This window comes from Ipomoea triloba, chromosome 10, assembly GCF_003576645.1.
Source record: "Ipomoea triloba cultivar NCNSP0323 chromosome 10, ASM357664v1".
In the NCBI taxonomy this organism is placed as follows: Eukaryota; Viridiplantae; Streptophyta; class Magnoliopsida; order Solanales; family Convolvulaceae; genus Ipomoea; species Ipomoea triloba.
The window spans coordinates 1,094,785-1,119,120 of record NC_044925.1 but is presented as its reverse complement, the minus strand read 5'-3'; the positions used below and the strand labels follow the sequence as shown (position 1 = coordinate 1,119,120).

The window sequence follows — 24,336 nt, the reverse complement described above, 5'->3', positions numbered from 1 at the left end:
AAAAACAGCTTTTAAATTGTGTAGGGACCGCGACATCCAGCTGTTTGCTAGGCCGGATGGCTGGGTGAATTCGGCGACGGGGTATGCGGCCACACATCCGGCCGCATGTGATCAGTTTTTCCAGCTTTCCCCTCGCTAGCTTCGCGTTCCGCTGCTCCGATCCTCTTTGAGTGAAATCTAGGCCTCTAAAGTTGTTCCATTATGCTCCAAGAAGCCTCCTATTGACTCGCTGCGACCTATTTTATCTAGAAACATCAAACCACACAATTAAATCATAGATTCCACTCAAACTAAAGCACTTTGTTATAAAAAATGGTTAAAGTATGTGGTAAAAAGGGGTTAAGAATCAAAGGTATCAACGTGCTTATACGATACTTAGGAAACCGCCATATATTTGTTTAAAAAAATCGTCATAATATCTATTTTCTGTAGTAGTGCCTCTTCCCTTGATTAAAAAAAAAATTAAATAAAAAAGTTTTTGAGCTCTAATGGCCCGTTTTGTTCTTGAAAAAGAATTGAGGATGAATAGAATTTAAATTCAATAGAAAAGAAATTACTAGAAATATTTAATTATTTCATTGTTTGGTTTGGAATTGTCAAAGGATAATGAATATAAATAATACTATGCCCCTACGTGAAAATTATTATAAAGATATATGAGGTAATTTCGTCTAACTAGGTTGAATATTTTTTTCTGAAAGATTGTGAAAAGTAACATACCAAGAGGAGTAAAGAAAGTGCTCCAAAATTTTATGGGAAGCAATTTTGCAATGGAATTTGCAACAAATTTAAAAATAGTTGTAAATATTTTTTTAATATTTTTAAAAATTAATTCATTTGTAACAGAATTTGCAATAGAAAGAAATTTCATTACAAATATAACATTATAATGGATTAATTGGGATGTAATAAATTCCATTTGTTTTGTTGCGAAGGAGTTCATTATAAAATAATTTTATCAAAGCTAGCTAAAATATGTTGGCCATCGAGCCATTAGCCGAGTTCAGTCCATGACCAACTCAAAATGGGGTGTTGTAACTTACTATAGAGAGATGTAAATAAATGGTTAATGTCTATCTATTTATCACGAATTGGTATATGACAATAGATCACCAAAGAACTCCATGGTTAAACATGCTTGAAACTTATTGAAAAATAAGCATAATTCTGTGTTGAGATCCAACAAAATATAATTGGTATGCATTTAATTTGATTCTCAATCTTACAATTAATAATTATTTATCAAACACATTGCTAGGATTACATACATAATCTTAGTAAACTATGAGCATTTTAAGCATCTAAAAGAACATCATCATTATTATTATTATTATTATCAAGGTCATCATCTTTTGTTTGACTATCCTCCGTGCTTGTCTTATTGTTTTTGACTTCACCATAGAAGTAGGAAGTGAATCCCCAGAGGGAGAGGGCAAGAGAAACGCCCTTCTCGGCTCCAAATTTCTCTTTGAAGAAGACGACGGCCAACACCTCCGTGACGGAGAGTAAGGTGGCGAGTAGAATGCCGGAGAGAAGGGACGAACCGTAGCAACTCACACCCACCATTCCTAGGAGAAGTAGTTGCCATACAATGGCACTACATATTACGACCACATAGTATGTTCCTTCTTTGAAGTCAAATCCTCTTGCCTCCGATGAAATTGCCTGCCAAATACACCAATAGTTTAGGAGATCAGAATTCCTGCTCACACGGACAGCTCGGTTAATTTCTGGTTGGTTGATTGTGGATAAGGACAAATTTACAAGAATTTCTAGTGATTTCGTAAATCAATTTATGACAGCATCTTGTTTTTTCATTTTATACAATTGTGGTCAATTAAACTTTATCCTAGATAAGAAAATGAAGGCCACTTCTAGTGATGGTCCCAACTATAAAGGTGATTTATTAGGGCATTTGAAATGTTCTGGTGATATTCTGATTTATATTATCATCAAATATTCATCCATCCCTATATTCTTGTTCAATGTATATATATAAGTGCATTCAATATATATATATATATATAAAGGGCAATGATATTTTCGCTCCTTAAAGGTATACCTATAGCATAGAATCAGTCCCAAAGTTATTAAAAGTGTAAAATTAGTCTCTTAAATTTTTTATTTTATTTTTTTCATGTAGCATTATTAATCTTGCATAATAAAAATTGTTAACTGATTAATGAAGAAAAGTGTTAGCCCTAATCTAAAGAGGTCTTTTTGTGCTTATTTTGTATAGCCTTCTTTCTCCTACAAAAGTGCTTTAACCTACCTAGTTCATCCCCAATAATTAAAAAAGTGTAAGAATAACTTTGAGAATCAATTGAGTCTCAGAATAAGTCTACACTTTTTTATGTTGGCCCAAAATGGTACTCCGTATATAGGAAGAAGAAGAAGACCAAAAAGACCCTGTCAAATTAAGACTCTTGTCTTTTTTTAAGAAAAAAAAAATAAACGAACTAGAAACACAACTTTACAAAATTAAGAAATTAATTTTGCACCCCAATAATTTAAAAATTAATTCTACACTGAATTAAAAAAAAAATCATTTCCCCATATATTCTCTTCATTTTTTATACTTTTTAATTCTACAAATATACGGATAACACAATATATCCACACATTTTTTTAATAAAAAAATACCCATATAAAATACTATCCTCACTCCCATTCCGGTCCCACCTCTACCTCCCTCCTGTTACACTCACGTTAACAATTAATTGAAAATGGCAAAAAATTTCCAACGATCCAGACAGAGCTGTCTATTCAGTGGGCTATCTGATCTGGTTAGCTATTGCTGCCCATGTTTGATTATATTTCCTATCTGTCAACTGTAAACTATTCACGAGACAACTATTACATTTTATTAATAAAATAGATAATTATATGTCTGATGAAATGAAATAATGAATGAATCATTATTTTCATGTCGGAAGAATTATAACTCAATTCTTTTTACAACTCCTCGGTCACATAAGTCAAACATATTATTAATAAACAATTTTGGTAGGTGCCGTGTCTGGGCCATAGTCATGTGAAGCTTTCCTAACTCTTTTGAAGTCTGAACAAAACGGAATCAAGGCGCCGTAACCGAATAAAGTGAGATGAGTTGAACTCAATAGTGAAGTTTTTGGAATGATTTTTGAGGTGTGAGGAGAGAAAATGAAGAAGGAAAAAGAGAAAAGTTAAATTAGAAAAAGACAGATCTGACGAAACCAAAAAAATAAGAAAATAGAGCTCTGAGGCATTAGTGGACACATAAACTGCACGCGCCTGGCTAGGCATGATCTGTGCAGCACACGCACACACAATTACCTTTTCCTGCCCTTTTCCCTCTCTAATCAGGCCTTCTCTGTTCTCCCTCTCTCCTTCCCACATAAATCATGTTTTCTCAAAAACAGTGATGAAACAACTACTATTATGATTGCTCTAAGAAGTAATTTTACGGCTTTATCCACAAAATACGAAATTCTTAAATTCTTTGATAGTAAATGGGTAAATTATAGTGACCCTATAGTAATTAGGTGGGAAGCTAATGCCACAAGGAGTCTATCCCATTGGGTATAAGTCTTGTAATTAAAGGTGAAATCGTTCACCACATATACCCCTACACCTTGACGTTTATGGATGAGTAAATTATAATTAACCAGCATAGATTAGACTTTTGATCAATTTACACAAGAAATTCCTCATTTTGAGAGATTATTCTCACGTTACCCTGCTGTGAAACTCAATTATTAGTCTTATATAGTACAATTATTCTTCATCCTATGTTTTTACCTAGGAATCTAGGATTTATCACTAAGGAACCAATAGTCAATAGAATTTCCGGTGGGGGTATCATAAGATGTAATTTTAACGTTATTGAAGAGTACCTGGAAATCCTTATTGACGATCATTCCGACGGTGCAGAAAGCGGTGGCGAAGAAGGACATCACGCACTGCAACTCCAGAACGAAGGCGTACGTCATCCCTTCTTTCCCCATCTTATAAGTGTACTCAATCAACGGCAAGAAGAACCCATAGAGCGCCGCCGCGAGGAGCGTGAGCACGAATCCGAGGATATAATCCTTCGTGGACTCGCCGGCCGGCTTATCCCCGTCGGCGCCGATCGCCAACACGGCGGCGGCGGTCGTCAGCAGCACGATGGCGTTGACGGAGAACGGCGTGAACCGCTGCCGGACGAGCAGGAACGCAAAACCGGCGGTGAAAGCGAGCTGCGTGGCGAGTAGGAGCGACGAGGTGGACACGGGGAGCTTCGATACCCCGAAGGCGTTCATATAACCGTCGATGCCTAATAACAGGCCGATAAACGCGGAGGCGAGGAAGATTTTGGGCGTTAAGAAAGTGAGCTTAGCGGCGGGGCCTTGGGTCTTGCGGCGATTGAAATACGCGGCGGCGAGTGGGATGAACGTGACGGGAAAAGAGACGGTTTGCAGCCAGCTTGAGAACCAGACCCGCTTGCCGCCGTGGAGGAAGTAGAGGCGCGTGAGCAAAGGGCCGCCGCATTGGCCGATGGTTAAGATAATACAGCTGAAGATGAGGAGGAGACGACGCCTCAACCTCAAGTGTGAGCTACCTACAGAAGAAATCTCCATTTCTCAGTTTAATTTCAATTCCAACTGGCGTAGATGACAAGGGTACAAGTAGGTGTCTTATTATATAGATATGGAAATTTTTTTAAAATAATTATATGGATATGGAAAAATCAAAATACTCCAGATAAGAAAAAAGTTATTTTATTATTTAACGTGATATATGAAATCTCAATAATAAAAGAACCCTGGCACAGTAATCGAGAGGCTGGAAAGTCAGTTATTGCATCGTGCATATTATGGTCCAAAAATGACGTCGTTTTACGAAATTTTTTTCCACGCGACTCACTACAACATACATTTTTATAATTCATAATGTACATTATTTTAAAGCATAAAGTATATTATTTTACCTTAGAAGTTTCATTATTCTAACACATAATGTACAGTATTCTAACTCATAAAATTCTAGAAGGTAAACCAGTCTAGACTACTTCTTCCAAAAGTTGAACATCCATCTCTAAGGGCCTCATACGCCCCCACTTGACAAAACATGTGAGAGAAGCTAGGTAAATTATGGTAACTCAGTGGCTCAGCAGACATGACTAAATATCGGTGCGCACAAGGAATTTGCCCACTTTAGACATAAACTCACATTGTCGCTGTCGAATTTCAAACTTTATTTGGTCTCTTCTTTCGAATACTGTATACCAAATCACTGAGCTAAGCCCGTGCGGGCACCAGTCTAGATTAATTATGGCATGTTTGGTAAAGAGGAATTGTAATTTCTTTTCCACTTAATTTCAAGAAGTGAAATTTTTCAAAGTTTAGTTAGAGGAAAATAAATGCAAATCCCATCTCAGCCATAGGAATTGCAATTTCATAATCCTAGATCTTTCTTTAGGAATTGCAATTGCACGGGCATTTTGGTCTTCATAATATTTATTGACTTTCAATTTCCATATATACCAAATAGTATAATTGCAATTTCCAATAATTATATTCATGCCTAATAGACAACTCTAAAAAATAGTAAAACTTAAAATATTTAGTTTTTTTTTTGAAAACTTAAAATATTTAGTTACTAAATTAATTATATGATCAACTTAGTTAGGTTCCTAATATTACGAAAACTAATATAATATCATTAAAATGAGAGAAGAGAAAAATGTGAGACATGATTCGTGAAGTAATGTGTACCGTGAAGTCTATGAAGGATAGAAACAGAGAGAAAATACATAAACGTTCAGGAGATCTGTTTTAAACGTCTTTACTTTTTTCTTTCCCGTTTTGATTTGCTTATCTAATTTCTTTGTCTGACAAATCTTAAGGGATCATTTGGTTCACGGAAATATTAAATTCTTGTGTTTAGTTAAAATTGAGGCATGTAATATAAACCTATTCGGTTGAAAAGTTATAGTTTATATTATAATGTATATTTTACTTTAATACCTTCAACATATATCATGTATTCTAATGAATTAATATTACTTTGGCCCTATGATTTTTGAGATCTTATCACTTTTGGTGCATAACTTTAATTTTTATTTTATTTTGGTGCCAAACTTTGTTATTTTTATCAGTGATGGTCCTTCTAGTCAAATTGACGGCGAAATGTTGTCAGATTTTATATTTTAAGAGCAAAATCATTATCCTAATGAAAGATCTTCAATATCTAAACAAAAGGAAATCATATTAGGAAAAAAAGAAAGGTTTGTCAATCGTAAATGCTATAAATCTTATAGATCTCTATATAGTTTCAGCCTGTCTTCCTCATAATTTGCATCGATCAAACACTTATAAATATGTCTTTACAGTGATTTTGTTTAGATATTGAAGATACTTCCTTGAGATGGCGATTTTACCCTTAAAATATAAAATCCAGCAACATTTTGCCGTCAATTTGGATAGAAAGATCAAAATTGATAAAAATAACAAAGTTAGGTACCAAAATTGAAAAAATTTAAAATTGTGCATTAAAATTGATAAAACTCAAAAGCCGTGAGACCAAAAGTGATATTAATTCTATTCTAATATATGAAGTTCAAAGGCGATACTTTATTTTTCACAAAATTTAAAAAGAAAATATAACATAAATGTTGCAATTAAACATCTTTCACAAGATGGTTTGAAAGCACATTATCCGTAAGGGAGGTACTTTGGATGCACCTTACAAGAGGTGCTTAAAAGCAGCTAGCACCTCTCGTCAAGTGCTTCCAAGTTCCAAAGCACCTTACGAGAGGTGCTTAATAGCAGCACCTACGTTGCTTAACTTTTTGGTAATTATCGAAATGTTAAGCACCTTACGGTGCTCTTTTAAGCACTTTCGGTAAAGTACTTTCGCAGAAAGATCAAATGTTTATAATAATCTATACTATTAATAAAAACAATATCCTTAGTTTTAACTTCCCGCCCAAAACAGACCTATAATATTATGGTTTGCGTAATATTATAAAATATGGTAATACAGTTCCTATCCCTAATACAATGGTAAATTAAAATAGAATTCCTAATAAAATATATTATTCACTACGTTCCTATTCGTAATACAATTCTAGACTAGAATTACTAATGGTAATAATTCAGTATATATATTTATCTGCAATGCAATCTATACTATTAATAAAAACAATATCCTCAGTTTTAAATTCCGCCCAAACAGACCTATAATATTATGGTTTGCGTAATATTGTAAAATATGGTAATACAATTTATATCCCTAATAAAATTGTAAACTAAAATAGAATTTCTAAAAAAATATATTATTCCCTACGTTCCTATTCGTAATACAATTCTAGACTAGAATTACTAATGGTAATAATTCAGTACATTTATTTCTCTACAATGCAATCTATACTATTAATAAAAACAATATTATCAGTTTTAACTTGTATTATGGTATGGTGCTTAATATTGTACAAAATATGAAAATTTGGCATCATTCAACCCGCAAGGCCAACCAAGTTTCTGAACGACATTCGTGCATACAAGTGTCGGCGCACGAGTCAAGCCTTTTTAATTTCATTTTGGGATTTCATTTGCACCCCATCCCCCCTTGCGTGTGAGAGAGAGCCTCTATACTATACAATTCAATAAGCCTTAGAAATACTCTTGTATAAGTAGTGGTGCAAACCACTTCTCAAACCAATGTGGGACAAAAGTTACTTGAAAGGTTTTTTTCTATATTTTTCTAACTCAAATGGGTCAATTTTGAGAACCAATTTCTCATTCACCCATTATCAGTTTTGAGCGTACAATATATCAATCTTTTCGTCTAACTATGAAGAACATGAATCCACTTTGACCCGACCCAAATCGAAAGTGGACCCCACATATATTTGTACCACAATATTGCCAGTAAAATGCCATTTTATGCTAATTTTTTTCCAACAGTTATTTGTCCAGAGAATATCAACGCGTTGAAGGAAGAAGATGATATATAGTGAAGGGCAATATCATCTTCACTATATATCATCTTATTCTTCCAACACAACGCTCTACGGTCAACCAACAATTACTCAACTGATTATCCCATTACTCACATGTAAATTTTTTCTCTAATATAGTTATACTTATTGAATATCAAAATATAAGTGTACCTCAAGATCTTGCAATAACTAACCGACAAGTAATTAAATTAATGAATATGATGCAATAATGTAAATTATCTACCTATTGCATTTATACACTTATTTTAGAACACTGAATTTTTGTGATATTTGTTGCATGCAAGGAAGACTCATACTATAATTGCATTTATACACTTATTCATACTCATATTCGATGTTATAATTTATATAATTGTATATCAATTCAAATATTTATTAAAATATTATAACAAATTCATTCCGTGCAACGCACGGGTGAAAATACTAGTATTTATTATAATAATATAATTTTAATATTATTATTATCATTATTACGGAGTATTATGTAGAATGTTGTGTGGAAACGAAAAAAATCAAAGAGCTAAGTGCCTAAGTAAAAAGGTAAGGAAATTTCACAATACTTTAAAGATGTTAAGGGAAACACATTTCACCTGAAGCATGGAAAAATATGGCGTGCAGTAGATGGTATATTTGATTAATTGATTTTATGGGACAGTTAAATAGCTGCAACGTAACCAAACATAAGAACGTTATATAATCAATCAAGTATAACCGTTGTTATCTTAAATATATGTTATTGTATATAACATATAAGATATTAAAAGAAATTTTGAAGTATTAATTATCTTTGTTGCCTCATAAAACTTCAAAGTGAGTATATAATATCAGATTTTGAGTTTATATTGAATATTGTGGAAATGCTATTTTAATAGTTTCAGTACAAATATAAATAATTTTGACTTATATTTAACACAAACTTTTTATTTGTACCTAGTATAAGAGGAAGCAAATCTATTTCTAGACTTTCTCATGATATATAAATGATAATAAAATGACGTTATAAGAAGTGTATGTTTGACTTTTCATTGACTATCAACACCTTTTAATAATCTCTTTTTCAGCATGTATTACTTATTAAATATTTTTCTCGTAGTACTAAAAAAAGTATTTTTCTACTACAAGTATTCCAATTTTGACAACTAAGAATCACGTAGGCATCATTCTTATGTAGACAACCATAAATATTATCATCAGCAATAGTGCAACACGTAATAAATTAATTATATTTTACAAAGTAAAATTTAAGAAAAAATAATATAACAAATTATCTTAGTATCACTCGAATACTATGTACTAAGTATATTTTCAAAAGTACTTTGTAGTACGATTTTTAGAAATGATTTTAACATTGAATTAATAATAATAATAATAATAGTAATAATAATATATTTAAATAGAAATGAATTAAAGTTTTGGTCAGAGACAATAATAATATATTGCCTTAGTATTGCCTATGTTTGTCGCCAAAAATTGGTTTGTGGCTCGCCGAACCTAGTGACTTGTAATTACAGGCCACCAGTCGATTTATGGGTCACAATGTTTTAAAATAACATGTTTATGAGTTTAATTGCAACTTTTGAATGTTTAAGGATAATCTAACTGTTTTTTTTTTTTTAATAAAGTTCAGGAGTTTATTTAACTATTTTTCCTTTAAAGTATGTAAAGATTTGGATCTGTTTAGTTAATAGACTTTTTTTTTCACGGGAGAAACTCGTAATCACTACTTGATGATGTATACTAGGTAATTCAGCTAGTATAAATCATAATAGGAAGATCCTGTGTGACGGACTTGACCGAGAAAGTGTTTGTAAGAATTGAAATTATAATCTTTTTATACGAGAATATGCTTTACTACTCAAAATGGCAAGCTAATAGACCTCTTATGTGATAACTGGTAAGTGATATACACAATTCGAGGTAACTTTTAGCACATTTTAATTTTAATGCCAACACCCAGATACGAACAAAGTTAGGTACAACTGATACAAAGGTCTGTTGGCAAGAACAATTTTTAATTTTATGCCGTTTCATTTACTTTATTGAACCATTGTACTTCTAAATTAACTTTTATTTACATAATTAATTAATTAATTAATTTTCTGATATTGTCCTTGTTTAATAAATGAAGGAAATTTTGTTAGATATCATTTTCAACATTTTGATCATGTCAAAAAACGTTGAAAAAGTGATTTGGTAAAATAAGATTCGGAGCAATGTATTTGTTTCAATACGTTGAAATTTGAAACGTTTCAAATTATTTTTTGCACCTTTAGAAATTTATATTTTAAAAAATTATCTTTAACCGATGAGCATCAGACTATTTTAATAAAGAAGCTCAACGGTCATTCCCTTTCATAAATCAAATTGCACAAGGATTTGCCAAAGAAAGCAAAATATTTAATTTATCACTCCCATTTAATACTCAGTAGTCGCTCAAAATTTATATTTATTAAATTAATTAAAGAAGTAAACAACTTTTTTTTTTTTAGTACTACTAACTCTATCTGTTAGAATGTAATACATGTTCATATATTCTTTTTCAAGCTAATGAAGCACAAAGAGTCAATATCGTCCTAACTGACAGGAAATCCATGGCCTCTCATTTGAAAGAATCATTTCGTGCCAGTAGATTTATTGACAAAGGAGTAAACAACTTAGCGTTAACTTAAAAAAAAAATCTTTATTTACGATTTTAACGTTATTTTTTGGAGTTAATTTCATTTTTTTTTTGTCTTAGATTTATAGTTGTCAATCCATTTTCAATCTTTTTTTTTTTTTTTCAGAATATCCACATTTGGTCCTAATATTATTGTGACATGACCATTTTTAGTCCTCCGTCAACAAAATCGTTGAAATGTCGTTAAATACAAAGACATTTCGATCATTTATATACAAAGTAAGTTGACCATACTATATTTTTATGTTTATTTTTCTAAAAAAAATCGTAATTGAAAATCGAAATGCCTTTGTATTTAATGGCATTAAAACAATTTTGTTAATAAAGGACTAATAATAATCATACCACAATAATACTAGAAGCAAATATGAATGTTTTAATAAAAATGACTAAAAATGAACTACCACCTAGTCTAGAACCAAAAATGAAATTAACTCTTACTTTTTGCATATATTATTTATCGTACACCATTTTTTACGATACTCTCATTTCATTATTTATATATTTGAGATTTGGAATTGATTCACGTTTAACCCGAATTGTCGGCTAAGAGCAATTTGTTCCACCTATATATACAAGTAATACAACCAATACTTTTTCTTTTTCTTAAAAAAAAAAAAAAAAAAAAAAACCAAACCAACCAATACTTCTTTAACTTTTATTTTTATTTTTTATTTACAAAAAAAAAAAACAATACTTCATTAGATATTATATGGGTACAAGTTGCAACTTGGATTTTTTTTTAATTACTCAAGTTTCCAGCTTCATCCCACTGTATATATTGTACGCTATTATTTCTGTATGACGGGAAAAACTCGTAGTCACTTCTCCACTCCCCTAATTATGTACGTAATAGCTCGAGTGTTTACGAGAATTATGCATGTGTTCTGTTTCAACTAAAAAATTAAATTTGTAGTCGAACTGCACATTTTTATTTATTATATATTAGTGAGATATTCAATCACTTGACCTTTTGCATATGGTTAGCTTTGATACCAAATTAAATTAAATAATGTGCTCCATCTCAATCCTCAATATAAACCTAAGCTAGAGTTTTTTGTTTTTTATTTTTCACTTTTGGCCCCACCACTATGTGATCATTTTCACATTTAGTTCCTAACTATTAATTTTTTCACAGTTGATCCAACGATTTTTAAATCTTTGTCACATTTGATCTCTCCGACTTAATTTTTGGTCACAAGTAACTTATCTTACTTTTTTCTTAAACTTCTCTGGGTGGGATCGGAAATGACAATTTTGCCCTTCAAGATCAGTTACCGATGATCAGAAATTAGGTTGGAGGGATCAAATGTGACAAAGATTTAAAAGTTATGAGACCAAATAAGAAAAAATTAATAGTCAGAGACCAAATATGCTGCTCACATACTACCGTTGGTGAAACTTGATCCCCGGTCTTTTTTCCAAACTTCACCCTTGTGATCAACTAAACTACCATTGCAAACACGTTAATCATATTGATGTTATTGTATCGAGTGTTTTTTTTTTTTTTTGAAAACCAATAACGAAAACGATATATTAAACTTCAGCATAAAAAAAGTGTGGCGGAACATCGTTCCAATACAAACGGTCAGACTGCAACTCAACTGCCTTAGAAAAAACGTGAGCAAATTGATTTGAAGACCGTGAAATAAAAGTAAAGGAACATGATAAAACCGAACTAGCTAAAGATAAACAATAAAAAACAATGCTACCCAAATAGGATCTACTAGACTCCTGATGAGAGCTTGTACCAGATTCAGACAATCAGACTTAATGCAGACTTCACCAACACCTTAATCTTTTAACCAAGGGAGAGTTTCCTTACATGTCATTGCTTCGGCTATTATAGGGTCGGGCACACATTGTGAGTCTCCATTAACAGCCGCCACACGTCTCATATGACTCAAGTAACACTTTTCCAGCATGTTACCCAGCCAACTCTCAAAGGACGTGTGATTCACAATTAATCGAATGTTAATTGTGATTATATTTTCATAAAATCGTGGACGGTTCATTTTTCGCTGCTAGAAATTAAATTAAATTTCTCTCCTTCATTGTACTCCCCCCACCCCCATATTTTTCTCTTCATTTTACATAATCTAAAGATTCGGAGCTTCGTAGATCTGGTTAGGGAGAGGTCATATTTCTAAATTCATCATTTCAAAATTTTCTCCTTTTCTTTGTCATAAGATTTATATGTTCTTAGGATTATTATATAGATTTTTCTCTAAAGAAATGAAGCACTTATAATGTTTATGTATGTTTGGATATAGATATGCTTGTGGATGATCAATCTCTGCAGAACATATGTATATCCACATATGCATATATGATGATACCTCAAGAACAAATCTCACCAGACCTCATCTGATTCTTGCCCTCTACCCTAAACTCGATAGCAAGCCAGGTACGTGTTGAACCACTTTTAGTTAATTGAGATAGAATGTATATTTCAGTTCGTGTTCATAAGGGATTGGATGAGTGTTGACGCGGGTAATTAAGATTCTCCATGATTATGTTTCATGAGAATTTTGCAACCACTAGTACAGAAGAATTAATCCGCTACTGTTGTAAAGGACTTTTTTGCAACTATTATACAACATAACAATTGTTGCAGATACTAGGGTTGCGAAAAGTCTTGGACTTTCCGAGACTGTTATTAAACAGTCGCGCAACCTTGAGCATCCGCGACTGTTCTTTGAGGTGAAGGGTCGCGGAAACAACCCTTTTTTTTTTTCAAACCAGGATTGTTTTACTTAGAAACAATCTTGAATTCTTGTTCAAATATTTACAATTTTACAGCCACAAATTTCTTTTTGTAACAATTCCTTAATTTTAAAAGCATAGCTGAGAGTCAGTCTCCTATTTTCTTTTTTTGTACTAGTGCACAAGAATTCTTTATTAGAAAGTTGTCGAAATGTCTGCTGATGAAGCCATGCACAAGACCCTGGAGGACTGCTATAACAACAATCATGTTCTTGATAAATATTCTGACGAAGATGATGATATTGGGAGCAATCTTAGCAGCGAACGTGAAGCCATTGATGATGATCATAAGCCAGGAAAAGTGAAGAAGTGTATGTCTTTGGGCACCGGGTTGGATTTGAGAGCGATGGCATATGATTATGGCAATGATTCCGAGGATTATGAAAGCTGGCAGAGATCTTTCGATGATTCCAAGGATTTTGACACCATGATTGCGCATTCTGAATGTTCAGAAGCGAACTCTGATTTGGTAAACAATGACGAAGAATCTGCATCAAAAATGTCGTCAAATGGCGACGAGAAACTGTCGGAGATAGATGAAATCTGCGACGATGATGACATTCCTGATGAAACACAGCACGAAGAGGGAGATTTCAGGCTAAGGAGGATGGAGAAATGGGTTTCAGAGCTGCAGAATTGTGGGAGTTTTGAAGAAACAAATGATAATAATGAAGGTGCAGAGAGAGATAAAGGGTTTATGATGTTGGACAGAACTTCTTCATCACCTGTGCCCAAACTTGATGAGATGGTGAGCCCTGGCAAAGACGCTGTTAAGAAATATCTGTCTTCTTTGAGTTCTACAGCCACATTTGCTCAGCTTGTGAACCGTGGATTGGTTGTCATCCCATTTCTTAGTGCTTTTACAACCCTCAGATCACTAGATTTGCGTGGAAATGCCATAGGTACGTATAACTTGTAACCTGCTCTGATACCAATTGTCTACCACTATGTTAAAAATTTCTTCTCTCATCACCGTTGTGGTTCTTTCTCTATTGCGCAGCAAGGATTACAGGCGGTTCTCTTCCTCGAGGTCTGCATATTTTGAACCTTTCCAACAATAATATCTCAACCATTGAAGGATTACGCCAGCTTACTCGACTTCGTGTACTTGACTTGAGCTACAACCGTTTGCTAAGAGTTGGTCATGGTATGCCTTCCTTTTCAATCTTTATCAACTAGCTTGTAGAATCAAATGTAAATCTAGAAAAGCATTCTAGTTTTTTTCTAAGGATGAGGAAAACTCACAATCTAGCTTTGGGACTCTAGTTGGTAAAGAACAACAAGAAGGGATTCAAATAAAAAAGGTCAATAAGCTGTTTTAGCTAGGAACCAAACTTATAATTAGAGGTGGCCACAGGCCAGCTCATCAGGACCGAACCAACCCTGAATCGATCCGAAGAAATTGGGACTAGGCTTCACCGGGCCTAGCTCAAACCAGGACGGGCTAATATAGGGCTGGTTTACGTGCCCGTAATAACTAGAATGGACTGAGTCCAAGGAAGACCTTCAACCTCGCCAATACCAGGCCCCAACTCGAAACCGGTCCTGGACTGAGTCCAAGCACGGCACGTGCCCGTAATTGGTCCAGACACGACACATGCTCGTAACCAGCCATGGCCAGGTAATTTCAGGCCGATCCCAGTTCGTGTAATCCTAGGCCCGAGATCAGCCTAGGCCCAACACAGGACCGGCCCCGGCCCGAACTTTGGCCACCTTTATTTGTAATCTTGTGTTACCAAGTTAATCATGACAAATTATACTATGGATCATGAATAAATATTCATTTTTAATATACTAAAGGTACATTATTTGTGTAATGAATGCTCATTATTTGGTAGTACTTAACCAGTTGGTTAGCATGAGTAGATGTGCACTCTCATTGCTTAAGAGAGGTCGGGACTTCAAAACCCCCTCTCACATGGAAAAATCAATATGGCCAAAGGTGCCTATTATAGTTAAAGGATTGCTCAAGATATCTTGTAGTCTAACTCAAAAAAATTATTTGATAGTACTCAAATAATATACCTCTAACCAATGAATGTTTAATATATTAACAATATACCTTATATCCGTGATTGAACCATAATCTATGATTAATTATTGGTCAACTAACCAACTCCCTTGGGATTGTCCCAACATTTAATTAGTTTTACTTGGGTTTGTAAGCTCAAGGTTTATTACCATACATGCAGGTCTAGGATCCTGTTCTTCCTTGAAAGAATTGTACCTAGGTGGGAACAAAATTGGCGAGGTTGAAGGTCTCCACCGCCTCCTAAAACTGAACGTTTTGGATCTGAGGTTCAACAAGATTTCCGCAACAAAATGTCTGCGCCAACTCTCAGCAAATTTCAATCTGCAAGCCATAAACCTAGAAGGAAACCCTGCGGAAAAGCACGTCGGCGATGAACACCTGAAGAAGTACCTGCAGGCTCTTCTTCCCCATCTCGTCTTCTTCAACCACCAACCAATCAGAGGTGGAGCCCTCAACCACTCCGCAGACCGCCCGGCTCGGTTGCTCGCTGGCTCCGGCCACTGCATGCGCCGTGGTGGGACGCGCAGCCGCGGATCTTCCTCACACAAGCTATCGTCTTCGTCAGTCTATAGCCGGAAAAGCCAATCGACGGCGTTGCAAAGCCCATCGACTGCGTTGCCGAAGGCGTGTAAAAGTAGGCGCGGAAGGGTGCCGCCGAAGGCGACAAGAAGAAGCTCTCATCACCTTCACAGTTGTGAAGTTAGCAAGCTTGCAAGTTTCAGGGCTAATATGTATGTGTAGAAAAGCCTCAGTGAGGCTACTTTGGTACTTTCCAAAACATGGTTATTAGTGTTTAAGGTTTAGTTACACCAACCCAAGATGGTCGACCAATTGACAGCTTGTGTCTATTGACAGTTTGTGTCTATTGTTTGAACCGACCAATCTATGGTTAAAGGGTTATAAGATAGGTTTTCTAAGTTCGAGAACTCTTCATAGGAGTACATTGTGTACTATTTTAGCTGACCAATCTCTAGTTAAAGGGAGTTAAGGGGTTATAAGACAAATTTTATTCTGAGCCCGTAGCGATTACAGGCTTTCCTAAGGTGTAAATAAGAAATGTTTAGGTGTTCCGTGCTATTTCATCCGTAGTAATTACGGGCTTTCCTAATGTGTAAATAAGAAATGTTTAGGTGTTCTGTGCTATTTCATAACACGTCTTTGTACGTTGTTCTTGATGTAGGGTTAGAGCATCATGTTCCTTTATAAACACAAATTTAGTATGTATTTGGAGTTTTTATATTTTGCTACTACAAGGTCACACAATACAATTGATAGTCTTGATTTCATTATACATGATGAGGTTGTACATACCAATTAAGTGTTCATTATTATTACATATGTTGTTCGGTATTAGACTTAGGGTGCTAAAATCAAGCACCTATTTTAATTTTGATATAAAATTAGTCAACTGATAATTAAGTTAGGTAAAATAAGAACAAGAATCGATTGGCTAACCATGGGCTCGCATTGATTATATTGATAATGTGAAGGCTAGTCTAGTATGTATTAATTTACAAGCTAAGTATAAGAAGACAATTTGACAATAAGATAACAATATGAGTATGTACTAGAGCCTAGAGGTGTCATTGTGGACTAAATTCATCTAAATTAAATATGTACTGATACACATTGATATGGTGATTGATATTTGTTGGTGTAATGATCTTGTTTGGTAACATGAGCAACTTAATTAGTTTCTGAAAAGATCAGATTGTGGGCAAGAAACAATGTTAGATTAGAGATGAGATAAAATTTCATTGCTTTCGTTCTTAAAGAACATTTTTTATGTCCATGTATTTGATGTACCTAAAGAAAGCCATATATATGACCTTAATTTTAAACTTTTATGAATGTCACCCTATACATTTTTTATGTCCATGTATTTGATGTACCTAAAGAAACTCGTATTATACTCTAAATCTCGTTTGCACCAGACCTATATTTAGACTAATCTCATTTGCACCCGTCCACACTAAGATTAATCTCATCCGCACCAGGCAGATATTCACTAATATCGTCCGTATTAGGCAAATATTCTAATTCAGACTAATCTCGTTTGCACCGGCTCAGATCTCGTTCGGACTGACAATCAGACTGATCTCGTTTGCACCAGGCCAGACCATCCCAATTAATGAGAAAATTCTCAAGGAATGAGATTGCAACATCACTCCAACCAACCAAACTGGTGGTATGTTTTTAAATTATGACATAAAGAAAGAAAAAGAAAAAAACGTATACCAACAAATTGTAATTTTCATTTATAATGACGGAAGTTATTTGAACACAATACACCACCTTGAGTTTGGGACAACAGGATGAAGCTCATGTAAACCATGGCTCATCAATTCAAACACCTTCAAATTCATCATCCACTTCATCGTCAGCATCGTGGTACTCGCATTCACTATCCTCCGGAACAGGGTGGAGATCCACCACGTCCGTCGCCGCCCTCTTCCCCACTCTCCCGCCGCCGTCTCCGCCGGGATATCTCACAACCACCACGGGGCAAATGCAATGGTGGACGCAATAGTCGCTCACGCTCCCAAGCCTCTCCACCTTATTATTGCTTCCCTTCCCGAAACCTCGGCTCCCCATTATCATAGCGCTCAGCCCTAGACGTTCAACCTCCAAACAAAGCCGCTCCTTCAGATCGTGATCTTTCACTATGTGGATTTTAAACGGCACGTTCGCCCTCACCAGCGGCTCAGCCAGATTCCCCGCTTTCACGCTCGTCAAATCGTCGGCGAAATTTTCCGCCGGCGACGGCAGGTCTTTCTCGTCGGCGGGCGGGGAGATCCCCCAGTCGGCGCCGTACAGCACGGCGGTGGGCTGGACGTGGAGCAGGACCACGCCGTCGCCCGGCCGGAGATAATTCTGGACGGCCCATCTCACGGCGAAGGCGCTCTCGTCGCTGAGATTGACGGCTATGGCCACGCGCCGGCGTTGCGTGGGGCTCACGACCGGGGAGAACACGCGCGGGAGTGACGGCGGCGCGATTGCCAGCGGCGTCACACTTCGAACCCGGCGGTGATGGCCCGGTTCAAAGTGGACGGATTTTTGTTGATGATGCATGACGTAATAGTAACCACCGGCGATCGGCGATTAAGGTGGTGTATTGGTACGTGGTATTCCGTCGGTGGATTTGTTAATGGTAAGCGTTTCGGAAATTAGTTCTAAACTTCTGATATAATTAGGGAAAGAGATGACCGATTATTAAGGTAGTTAACGAAGATTTCTCCTTTGAATATTCTCTTTCCCATTTTCCTTTTATTTATTATTACTCCTATTATATTTTTATTATTTTAGGTCAAATCTACCTTTTTTTTTCTTTTTTCTTTTTTTGGTATAACTCCGAAAGTTTTTTTAAAATCATAATAATTAATATATTTTTTCTTTTGTAATCACATTCTACGGAATGAGAATAATTTAATCAAATGTTAGTCAAACTATATTTAAGAACACTACTTCTTTCAAATGTGTTGTTACATACACAACAGTTTATTGATTATCTCGTCGAATATAATTTATAGTATCATATTAATAATAAAAAATTTATACATTAAAACTTATAATATGTATGTATAAATAATAAAATAAATTAAAGATTCAAAGTGTAGTGTTTGAAAAAATATTTAAACTATTAAAACACTCTACTATTTTTTCATAAAGTCATTTGAATGGATCGGACATTATGTATGTGTCCATTTGAAAATACAAAGAAAAAGTATTTTCTAGAGAATAATTTTCATAAAATTATTCATTTTTTATTTTTTTAGCTGAAAGTCCAAAAATAATATTTTTCTGTTTGGCTAAATTTTATAAAATTATATTTTTTTTATTTGATTAATTTTTTAAACATGAATATAAATTTATTAAAAAATTATTTTTTATAAAATATTAATTATTTTAATAATGATAATAATTATTATTTATAATAAAATAAAATTATATATTAAACTTTTTAATAGCTATATATATTAATAATAATATGCAAATAAATTACATCTAACTTGTTTTATGAAAATGTTCATACTCAATTATGTTGATGGGTATATTAATATAACACTACCATATATATAATGGTTTGTTTGAAAAAGGAAAATTATTGTGTTTGAAGATGTGAATGCGGGCTATGGGTTTTGAACCCATGCGCAGTAAAATGCAAATGATCCTAAGGCTTTCCCTTAACCTCTCAAGCAAATTAACAATTGCTCTCAAATTGTGTTTATTATATTCTACACTTAAAAAAGTCGTTTCCGCTAACAAAATGGGTACTAGAGTTGAATGCTACATTAACCATTCCTTTTAGAACCGATAAAATGGACTTAGCTTACCGCACTAGCTAGTTCATCATTCTACAAAAATGACGGGGCAGACTTTGTTTTTTATGGCTCACAAAATTAGCAAGCCAATGAGGACCCACCTAGTATGTGTATGCTACTAATATTAGTGTGTGTGCACATAATTTTATATATATATATATAGAATCATATTCAAATGTGAACTTGATTTAAGATGGGAACTTAGGGACTAATCTGGACCCTTTATTTATATGGGTTTACGGTTGCGATTTTTGATTGGTTTTATTTTCTTAATTAGTTTAGGCTTATTAAGTTTATGCGTGGAAGGTTAGTTTAGTCTTTTTCTTCTATTTTGTAAACCGATAAGTTAGGGCTTTTGAATTCAAAATGTATTCGATTTCTATTCGTGCACTAGTTTTATTTATTGCTTTTGTATTCTAGATGTATTTGTATTTCCATTCGTGCACTGCCCACAGGTCAGTTTGCCGAATACACCTCTTTGCTGAGTGCATCTCCTCCGTGAATTGCGTTATTGACTGAGCTATGGCCTTTGCATCTTCTACCATTCGGTCGAAGAGGTCGGCGACTAGACCTCCTAGCGAACAACTGGCGCTCCTCCAAGGCGGTGGGCGAGGGGGAGTCCCGGACTCTGGTGTTCGACAGTCAAAGAGGCTCTTGTCTTGCCACGACTCCGATCAGCTGGTCGGTTATTCTGGTGGAGGGTCGATGGCTCTCCGTGCGTGTACGCTGTCGAATAGGGTGGCTTCAGGTCGGCCTACTTTAGAACCAGGTTTGTGTTTTTTCATTTTAGTTATTTATTTATTTATTTGTGTGCTGGTGTGTTGTAGTGGTTTGAAATTAGCTAATTTTTTGGGCGTGCATGCACTGCCCATTTTGGTTCGTTGGTTATAATATAGTTATGTTGTAATTAATATTATTCTGTTCTGTGCATCAGACCAGCCGGTGGGTAGCACTGATAGTACCTCATCGGATGATGACTTCCAAACGGCGCCTCGTGGGTTTGTGGAGGCAGATCGTAGGGGCACTGGGGTGGATGTAGGAATGGCCAAAGACGGAAGGGCACCAGTGGGGGTTTTCAAAGAGTTCTTCACGATTAAGACTCGGTGTAGGCCTAAACCACTTGTGTGTGCTATAAAAGACTTCAATTCACGTCAATGTGAAGCGGTTAGGGAGATTGGATTTGGGGGTGTCCAACAACCATGTGTATGAATCTATGTCTTCCTTTGTGAGCAATCCTGCAGCAAATGTGACGCATCTTTTGTGATTGTCAACCCCCGTGAACGGCACAAAAACCAAGTTATACCTGCGATCACCATAACTCAACTTATTAATGCACAACAAACGAAATTAATTGTGATGCCCAGATTATCAAAACAAACACACGATGCTCATATCAACTAATGCTTTGGAACTATAATATTAAACACATACTTGTTAGTACCGTATGTTGCATCAAATGATACAACATCTCCGAAACGCATGTAGTTTTGCCGTGAAATGGGGTCAGACCAAAATAGTCGTGCAAGCCTGTTTTCCTCGTCAAGGTAGTAGTTATTTAGCTTTGATTATATAAATTGAATATTGAAAAGCAATTACAAGTTAAATTCATCTTCTGGATCTTCAAATGACACTGGGTTACAATGTAGAAATGTTTAGGAGAGTTTCTATGGAAGAAAATCGACCTAGAGGGAGAAACTAAGGCCAGGGAACAAAAGATAGGGCAATAAAATCGCTCCAAGCCATTTAAATCGAAGTTTGCACCAAAATAACCACCTTGAATTCGCTACAGGGCTACTCGTGATCACGATGGGGTTCACGGTGTGAGTTCCACCGTGACTTTTCAACATAGTTCGCAGGTTCCAGAGGTCACGGTCAAGTTCCGTGACCTTCATGAAAGTTATAGCCCTTTGAGTTGTCGTTCCAATGCCACTTGAATCAACTCATTTAAACACTCCTAGCTCAAGATATTCTCTATTTTATAAGTTTGAAGTTTTTAAAATAATTTTAATCATATTTTATTCAAGAATAATTAATATAATTTTTTTCTTCTGTATTCACATTCTATAGAATGAGAATAATTTAATCAAATGTTAGTTGAACCATATTTGAGAATATATAGTTCTCCCAAATGTGTTGTTACATACACAAAATTTCACTGATTATCTCGTGAAATATTTTTTTTCGAATACATCTCGTGGAATATAATTTATAGTATCATAATAAAAATATATCTTAAACTTATAAAATGTATAAATAATAAAATAAATTAAAGATTCAAAGTGTGTTTGAAAAAAATATTTAAACTATTAAAATATTCTACTATTTTTTCATAAAGTCATTTGAATGGACATTATGTGTCGATTTGAAAATACAAAACAAAAAATCTAGAAAATAATTTTCAGAAAACTATTCATTTTTTATATTTTTTAGCTGAAAGTCCAAAAATAATTTTTTTTCTTGTTTGACTAAATTTAATAAAATTATACTACCTCCGTCCCATTTTAGTTGTCTAGTTCGTTTAACGAGACTTGACTGAAGTTATTTTTAATATAATTTTTCATAATATCAAGTTTAGCATTAATATATAAAATCTATATATTTAGAAACTACATTAAAAGTTCTATTAAACACAAAAAATTAAATTTAAAAATAATAAAAAATTACTAAAGAAAATAAGCAATGAAGAAAGAATTGAGTTGACCATAAATATGACAGGTAAAATGGGACAGATGGAGTATTATATTATTTTAATAATGATAAGATGTAAAACTTGTTTAATGAAAATGTTCATACTCAATTATGTTGATGGGTGTATATATTAATATAATGAATTTCTTGCTGGGTAAATGCTGGCTATTGGGTTCAAACCCACGCGCACGTGCAGAAAATCTTAAGTATTCCCCGGCCCCTTAACCTCTCGAGCAAACCAGCAATTGATTTTAAATTGTGTTTACTATATTCTACACTTTAAAAAGTGGTTTCCACCAATAAAATGGTTCAATGTTGCATTAATCATTCTTTTTAGAGTCATTGAAATAGACTTAACTTGCCGAACTAGTCCGTCATTCTACAAAAATGACGGGACAGACTTTACTTTTTATGACTCACCAAATTGGCGGGCCAACGAGGACCCACCTAGTATATGTATGTTACTAATATTAGTGTATATATATTAGTCTACTTGAAAAATGTCTTGAAGATTTTCTACACTTATCTTGAGATAATGTTTTAAAATTGTGTTTACTATATTCTACACTTTAAAAAGTGGTTTCCACCAATAAAATGGTTCAATGTTGCATTAATCATTCTTTTTAGAGTCATTGAAATAGACTTAACTTGCCGAACTTGTCCTGTCATTGGCGGGCCAACGAGGACCCACCTAGTATATGTATGTTACTAATATTAGTGTATATATATTAGTTTACTTGAAAAATGTCTTGAAGATTTTCTACACTTATCTTGAGATAATGTTTTATGATATTAGAATGTGTAGACTTTGAGGATTGTTATCATCAGGGATAGCTTAAAGAAACATATGTCATGTACAATTTCTTGCTAGGTAAATGCTGGCTATGGGGTTCAAACCCATGCGCACTTGTGTGCAGAAGATCTTAAGTCTTCCCCCTTAACCTCTCGGGCAAACCAGCAATTGATTTCAAATTGTGTTTACTATATTCTACACTTTAAAAAGTTGTTTCCGCCAACGAAATGGTTCAATGTTGCATTAACCATTCTTTTTAGAGTCGTTAAAATAGACTTAGTTTGTCGAACTAGTCCGTCATTCTACAAAAATGACGGGACAGACTTTACTTTTTATGACTCACCAAATTGGCGGGCCAATGAGGACCCACCTAGTAATGTTACTAATATTAGTGTATATATATACATAATTATATATAAAATATATGTTTACTTATTTATTTATATTTAAAAAGTTACTATAATTATAGTTAATACCATATGAGATCCTTTAAGTATAGTGTTTTTGTAACGTTTAGTCATAAATTTTCTAATTGACTACCTATGATCCTCCAACTTTCGGATTGTTATCACCCGTGGTCCTTCTATTACTTTGTTCTTTTTGGGAAATATAAATGGAGGGTAAAATTGTCCTTTTATGTTATTCTGTCCTTTTAAAGTCAAAATATAACAATTCCAAACTACGGAGTACTAAGCTTGTTCTTCATTCTTTCTCCAAAAAACTCAATCTCAATTTCTTCTTATACAAGTCCTAACTCATTTTCCCCAACAAAATTCATAAATGTAGAAGAAAATTCATCACCAATTTGATAAAAGTTACTTCACTTTCTCATATGCCATGAAAACAATGCCAATGTGTGGTACAACTTTGCAAAGTGGAAAATAAAATAGATATGGGAATTTTTATATGAAAATTACGGGCTCGATGTTGTTATGTCAAATTCACTATATTTCAAGCAAGGTTGCAAAAATCGCGCTTAGGTGCTAGGCGGCCGCCGCGAGGAAGGCCGGAATCGGCCTACTCCGCGGCTAGCCGGCTGCTCAGCACCCCCCCCCCCCCCCCCCCCCTTTTTTT

General features: G+C 34.5%; 4 protein-coding genes and 1 non-coding gene across 5 annotated transcripts; 2 read left to right on the top strand and 3 right to left on the bottom strand.

The window, feature by feature from the left end:
- Window positions 1–1,172: 1,172 nt before the first annotated feature.
- On the bottom strand, window positions 1,173–4,650 carry LOC116032659 (purine permease 1-like). Its single transcript, XM_031275330.1, has 2 exons — window positions 3,876–4,650; window positions 1,173–1,665 (listed from the first exon to the last, which is right to left on the bottom strand). The coding sequence occupies exons 1-2, from the start codon at window positions 4,596–4,598 to the stop codon at window positions 1,294–1,296; spliced, it is 1,095 nt and encodes a 364-aa protein (XP_031131190.1). The 5' UTR covers window positions 4,599–4,650; the 3' UTR covers window positions 1,173–1,293.
- Window positions 4,651–12,911: 8,261 nt separating this feature from the next.
- Window positions 12,912–16,536, top strand: LOC116031356 (dynein assembly factor 1, axonemal-like). Its single transcript, XM_031273534.1, has 4 exons — window positions 12,912–13,068; window positions 13,546–14,329; window positions 14,428–14,574; window positions 15,620–16,536. The coding sequence occupies exons 2-4, from the start codon at window positions 13,579–13,581 to the stop codon at window positions 16,198–16,200; spliced, it is 1,479 nt and encodes a 492-aa protein (XP_031129394.1). The 5' UTR covers window positions 12,912–13,068; window positions 13,546–13,578; the 3' UTR covers window positions 16,201–16,536.
- A 1,156-nt stretch (window positions 16,537–17,692) lies between these two features.
- On the bottom strand, window positions 17,693–18,679 carry LOC116032004 (universal stress protein PHOS34-like). Its single transcript, XM_031274390.1, has one exon. The coding sequence runs from the start codon at window positions 18,529–18,531 to the stop codon at window positions 17,806–17,808; it is 726 nt and encodes a 241-aa protein (XP_031130250.1). The 5' UTR covers window positions 18,532–18,679; the 3' UTR covers window positions 17,693–17,805.
- Window positions 18,680–19,548: 869 nt separating this feature from the next.
- Window positions 19,549–21,052, top strand: LOC116033663. The gene is made up of 2 exons (XM_031276421.1): window positions 19,549–20,550; window positions 20,716–21,052. Exons 1-2 carry the CDS (start codon window positions 20,304–20,306, stop codon window positions 20,988–20,990), a joined length of 522 nt encoding a protein of 173 aa, XP_031132281.1. The 5' UTR covers window positions 19,549–20,303; the 3' UTR covers window positions 20,991–21,052.
- A 2,293-nt stretch (window positions 21,053–23,345) lies between these two features.
- Window positions 23,346–23,428, bottom strand: TRNAL-UAA. The gene has a single exon. It is a non-coding gene; the product is annotated as a tRNA-Leu (tRNA).
- Window positions 23,429–24,336: the final 908 nt, after the last annotated feature.